General features: G+C 36.3%; 1 protein-coding gene across 7 annotated transcripts in view; it reads right to left on the bottom strand.

Moving 5' to 3' along the window:
• Jmjd1c (jumonji domain containing 1C) overlaps window positions 1-6,675 on the bottom strand; it is a 169,385-nt gene that overhangs the window by 66,168 nt on the left and 96,542 nt on the right. For all 7 annotated transcript variants that reach the window (XM_013351165.2, XM_026785830.1, XM_013351164.2 and 4 more), the window contains one exon: window positions 5,828-5,941. Coding sequence is in view for 4 of the 7 variants with exons in the window: in XM_026785830.1 (XP_026641631.1) it covers window positions 5,828-5,941 (114 nt within the window). In the remaining 3 variants the exon portion in view is untranslated. The remainder of the gene's footprint in view (window positions 1-5,827; window positions 5,942-6,675) is intronic.

Genomic DNA, 6,675 nt, shown 5'->3' with positions numbered 1-6,675 from the left:
ACACACACACACACACACACACACACACACACACACACACACTATTCAGCATCCTTGGTCATCAGGGAAATGCAAATCAAGATTATACATGTCAGAATGGCTGAGATGTCACCCAAGTGACAGTTCATGCTGGAGAGGATGTGGAGTAAGGGGAACACTTATCCACTTCTAAGTGGGACTGGAAACATGTACAGCCATTATAGAAATCAGTGTGGCAGTTCCTCAGGAAGATCAACCGATCTACATCAAGATCTAGCTATACCACCCTAGTGCATGTACCCAAAGGACAGTTTATCCTCACACAAAGATACTTGTTCAACCATGTTCACTGATGCTCTACTCATAATAGGCAGAAGTTGGAAGCAAATGTGATTCCCCTCCACAGAAAAAAAAAAATGGACAAAGAAAATGTGGTGTCTTTACACAACAGAGTACTACACAATGATATGTGCAGACAAATGGATGAAACCGGAGGTGTGGGGGATCATCCAGATGGAGGTAACCCAGACCAATAAAAAGAAATATGGTATATATTTGCTTATATGTGGCTATTAGCTGTTAAGTCAATGATACCCAAGCTTATAACCCACAGAACCACAGGCTAAATATAGAGTGAGGGAGTAAGGGGGACAGACTCCCTATGAAAGGAAAATAGAATAGACAGCTATGGATAGATTGGGGGTGGGGGACTCAAATGGGAAAACAAGTAGGGAGGGGGAAGGAAGGAGCAACGGAAGGAATATGGGGAGAGACAGCTAAAAATAAGGGCCATTTAAAAGACAATATGGAAACCTAATAAAAGCAGCTTTCCAAAATATATGGCTATGAAAGTGATCTAAATAAAATCATCAAATAATGAGGGAGTCAGAGCCCCAACTAGCTATCTCTTGTCACCAAATGAAGCTTCCAGTATGGGGATTGGGTTGCACCTAACTGAATTGCTGGCCAAAGGGGTCCAATGGGAATCCCCAACTAACCCAGGCTGTTGTCAAGACTATATGTTGCTCTCCACAAACTGATAGCATTGCTGATGACAACACCTATACATTCATTGAACCCGGAGAAGTCACGATGGTTCCTACATTGAGCTTCACTCCTACACAGGAAGGACATTGCATGCTACCAAAAGAATGACATTAAACCAATCCAACCACAAATCCTTTAGTCTACAATAGTGTCCTGCCTGTAAAATAAGCTAGTGCAATGGTGACACAAAGCTTCTGGGAGTGAGTAACCAACCAACCAACCAACCAACCAACCAACCAACCAACCAACCAACCAACCAACCTGAATTGCCTTAGTACCCACCCCATAAGATGGAATTCATACCCAGCACTGCTTGTGACACTGCTTATATGACCAAGAACCTTGGACTAAATAGTCCAGGGATCTAGGGTAAACCCAAATACCACAGTCCAAAAATAAAAAAGCAGCAATAATTCCTAATGACATTCTGCTGTATTCATAGACCAATGCCCTGGTTGGCCATCACCAGAGTATCTTCTTCCTGCTGTAGATGGGAACTGACATATAATCTGCAAAATGAGACCTTGGAAACTCAGCTCTAAATGAGCTGTTTATCAAATCCCTCCCCTCAGGGTTCAGGGAGCAACATGGTGGAAGATGAGGCAGTTATATTTTATTATTATCCTTTAGAAGCCTGTTTATTTTTCTAATGAGACAGAAAAGGAGTAAATCCAGATTGGGGGGTTGGGGGAGGGAGAAACTGGGAAGAAAAGAGGAAGGGGAAACTGTAATCAGGGTATATTATGTGAGAAAGAAAAGAAACAAAACAAAACAAAACAAATTTTCAATTAAAGAAAAAAACAGGATTATGATTCCCTAGAAAAGACTGGACTATCGAAGCAGATCAAACCATATACAACTGATGAGTCATATATAATTTTCAGGCAAGAACTAATCTCTTCTATATTCTGTATGAAGCAACCAACCTGAAAACTGCAGGTGTGTGCATGGCTACTCGCCAAATGCAGGACAAGCCAATTTCAAAATCATGCTGAAAGTTGAATGCTCTGACTTTATCACTTAAACTCTGATCAAAAGTACAATCAAATTTAATGGGGAAAATAGCAACTTCTATGTCAAATTCCCAAGTGAAGGAAAATCAACTATAACACTACCAAAGGCTTCAAATAAAGAAGAAATGACATGACATCCTCATCCTCACCTCCCCACCCTCATCCCCAGCAAAAAAAAAAAAAAAAAAAAAAAAACAGTAGAGTTATGGAGTTCTCTATTTGCTTTCCCTGTCCCCTTCCCCCATCTCTGCTTCAAAGAATATTAACTGCAATTAGGCATGATCAGGAAAACTAAGGAGAGGAAGCAACTCCTTTGTGTGCATAGGAAAAGAAAAACAAAATTAACAATGCTAAAGGTGCTCGTTCCTACAGTAACCTAATGAAAATCGATTTAATTGTACTGTGTAAAGTACTGGTTCAATTCTTCTCCCCAGTCAAATTTTTTTCCAAAATACTGAAAACATCCAATTTCCTGTCACCTAAAAACTGACCAGAGCAAATAACTTGATGTATGTAATCAGATATTAGATCCACTGAAATCATTTATTAGGGTAGAATGTAAACCAATGGCCTAAAGTGAAAGAACTTGTATTAAGTGTGAAATCATCTACTTCGGAAACATTTCTTTATATTGTATCTATGTTCTCATTCAAAGTTGATGTGTGTGTGTGAGATGGTTTCAAAGGGTCTGGAAGGATGACTCAGTGGTTGATACTGTCTGTTCTTGTAGAAGTTCGATTGCCAGCACTCTCCTAGGACGTAACTCTCTATAATTCTAGTTCTAGGGAATCTAATACCACCGTCTGGCCTCCACAGGCAGTGCATGAACACTGGTGCATACATACCTGAAAGCAAAACAACCACTATACTTATTAAAAAAAATACTAATTGAAAAAAAAAAATTAGATTGTACAACTGCAAAGCATACTGCTACAGAATGGAATGCTGAGAACTCAGAGATGACAGAGTATCATTTCTGGGGATTTTTTTAAATGAAACTTAAGTCTCATTACTATAGGCTAAAAATTACATGCAAAAAATAATTTCTAAAGAGATAAGGCCCGTCCTACAAACCTAAGTAAGTCATTATTAAAGGACAATTACCAACCTGATTACAAAGAAATTGCTACATGAAATTTAGAGCATGGAAAGATGTGGCAATAAATTGCAAGGCTAGTTTAAGTATCAGAACTCCTTTGACTTAATGCAATTTTACCTTCTACACTTGAGAGGTCAATGAAGTAACACATAACATGTTTAAAATGCCAAGGAATTTAAGGTACTACTTGGATGATGGAATACAAAAAAGAATTCTGGAATTAAGTCTCTTTGATCAAAGAAACTCCAGTATTTTTTTCTTTTCTCCAAATGTGTCTATATTTCATATTAATTTGAATAATTATAAAAACGATGTTAAACCGTGTTACACATCTGTCACATGTCTATTCAGCATGCTAAAAACATATAAAACTGGAGGAAGCATGTTGATACTTATAACAATTTAAAAAAAAACTAAATATAAAAAATTTTTGTAATCAGGTGAGGTTGCACACTACCTGCAATACCAGCACTGGGGAGGCTAAAACATGAGGTTCACAGATTGTATGACAGTCTTGGTTACAGTCCTATCTCAAAATAAGTGAATGAATGAATGCATTTTTATTTTATTAAACACTTGCTTGTAAAATAATAACTTTCTTATAAACTAAGAAATTCTAAAAGTCAAGTGTTCTTAGGTTAAAATCTGCTTTTTTGCAAACATAAATTATTAAATGTCAAATAAGGGACCACTTCAGCGAGTCACCTCACTTCTCAGAGATACAAGATCTGTCTAGGCCAAAGGCTGATTTACACATCTATTAGAAAAAGCAGTCTAGATCATTTGTGAACAAGCACAATTCAACAAACTACATAAAATTTTAGATTCTATGCTTTTGTTATTAAAAAAAAAAATTACCAGAATCTGAAAGACGTTTCCAAGTGTTCGGGAGCAGGGCAGCACAACCTACCACTGTTAGCACACTCTTCTTAACAAGTATGTTGCAGTTAGACCACTGTGACTTTATTTTTAAAAGTAGTATGTATATAACTATTACACTTCAGATCCAAGTTAAATTGCCATAGTGCTAATAAAGCAATCAGGACAAAAACACTATGAATTGGAGATACCCTTTATCTCACCTATATGGACATTTAAATGACTTTACAAAGGATAATGAGGCCTACAGTAAACAACACAAAAACAAAATAAAATCCAAGGGAAAAGTTTCAATGCCTCTGTCACTAAATTGGGATTTGCTGTGAATTTTAGCCATAAATGTAAGCCAAGAATAAAAGTTCACAGTACCAAACAACAAAATAAAATAACTACACTATGTAAGAGAGAGAAATAACAGTAAAAGACAAATGTAAATTTAGGTAAGATTCAAATTAGAAAACAATGTTTACAGAAAGGGAACAGCTCTCATTTTCACAAACTTAAAAGAACTACTCCAATAATTCCCTTAATGTTACAATTTCAGCACAACTCTGATCAGTAATGCAAACCCTGTTCTTCCCCAAGACATAAGCTCTATACTTCATATACTGAATAACAGCAACTAGTCTGAAATGAAACAGCAATTAACTTTCTACTACTTCCTAGGGGGGAAAAAAATAACGTAGTTCCCTCATTTTTTTTTGTTTAATGTAGTTATAATACTACTTAAAACATTTCATTAGAAAAAATATCGCAACCAATGTGTGTATATATTTAAAATACTCAAAGTAAAGTCCAATTATGAAAACGTAAACATTTTTAATTTAAAAACTGTAATAAGCCAGAAGATTAAAAACTACATTATTCTCCTTTCCTTTGTTAAAAGACAAAGGATTTAATTTTTACCTATCTTTGTATGTGCATGCCTCTGTGTATATATTCCAAATGCCTACACCAGCAAAAGTCAAACCAGGACATCAGATTCCCTAGAGCTGGGATTACAGGTAGTTGTGACCCTGCCTGCCTAATGTCCTCACCAAGAGTCCCAAGTGCTCTTAGCTATTCATATCTCTACAGCACCACTGCCCGCCCCACAGTATATTTTTCTGTTTTTTCTATGTTGCACAGGATGGCCCTGAAGAGATCCTCCTACTTCAGCCTCCTAAGTGGTAGGATTATAGGTATGTATCACCTCAAACAGTAAATGAATGTAATGAGTTACCTCACATAATTTAAATCTGTCCTTTGGAAAACATATTTCCTAAAAATGCATTTACTTAAGCTATTGAATTATTCAGTTATGACAACTTAAAATTTCCTCTTAAGAAAAAAAGAACTGGTGGTATTGTTCAAGGGAAAGAAAGTGACTATCCTCATCGAGGCCCAGGGCTTGATTCTAAATAATGCAAAACCAAACAACTCCCCCCCCCCAAAAAAAGAAGATAGATAACAAAAAACTGAGATGTATTTACATAGTAAATACTAATCTCAAACACATGTATAGACCTAGCCTCTCAGCTCTAGAGAACTGGAGATGAACAAAAGCAACACTAATGTCTAGACAGTTCTTCTCTAACATCCAGAATATAACAACTGCTGTGTTCATGCCGGTAATTCTAGCAACAGCAAGAACCTTCCTGATTCATGGGAAAATCTCAGCACATAGTAACTGATAAATTATGTTATAATCAAAATATATTGAATGCATTCACTTTCTTATATACCTAGAATGTTAAGTTTAAGAATACCTGAATATGAATAAAGTTTAATGAACAAGTAACTTTCCCCAAAGTAGTGTACAGTTTCTTACCTGGTATGGCTGAAAGGCACTATCTTCTGTTAAAAAATCCAGTTGCTTATCTATAAGAAATTCTACTGCAGTGATCGAACTAGGTATACTATTTTCAACCAATGGTTTGAAGGTCTGTCAAAAAGAAAAAAAAAAAAACCTCATGGTTATTTTCTGATTGTATACTCAAAGGGTACATGAGTACATGTTTAAATATCATTGTCACAATTGTATAATGCTTTTTATTCAAACCACAGACTATTTTGTATTCAGTAAAAAGGAATTAAGTACAACCAGTGTAAATAAGCTAAAAATTACCCTGAATTAAGCCATTATGTATTTCTGAAAAGGGTCTACCAAACATACATGTGTATGTTCCTGCTTAACACTAAAAAAATGAAACTGCTTCTGAAGAAGTCAAACACATTTACCCTCTTTTTTTTCTAAACCATCAAGAGAGAAGTTATCTAATTTTAATACTGATCAGGAAACATCTGATCTAACCCCACCCCTGCCTTGCTCCAAGAACACGTGCAGATCTAGTTACTTCAGTGAGAGAACAGGGCAGCAGGAAGAGGTCAGCAAGAAAGGCCACACAGCCTACACAGCAGCAGTCTCCTGTTGAGAGCACACTGCAGTAAGGGAGGTGGGAAAGCTAGAGGAAGGAAGGAAGAGCACCATGTTTGTCTTCTTAAATGACTGTCACCACATTCTCAGTCTTAGTAGTCAGCTCCAATAAAGACGAAATGCACTCACATATCTATAGCTATACTATATACTCTATATATCTATATCTATACTACTGTTTATGCCAAAACTTTCCAATGAAAACAGAATTCTAATCTTAAAAAAACACTGTGGCTTTCCCA

Source organism: Microtus ochrogaster, linkage group LG2 (assembly GCF_000317375.1).
Source record: "Microtus ochrogaster isolate Prairie Vole_2 linkage group LG2, MicOch1.0, whole genome shotgun sequence".
NCBI lineage: Eukaryota > Metazoa > Chordata > Mammalia > Rodentia > Cricetidae > Microtus > Microtus ochrogaster.
This window is presented reverse-complemented; position numbering and strand designations above follow the sequence as displayed.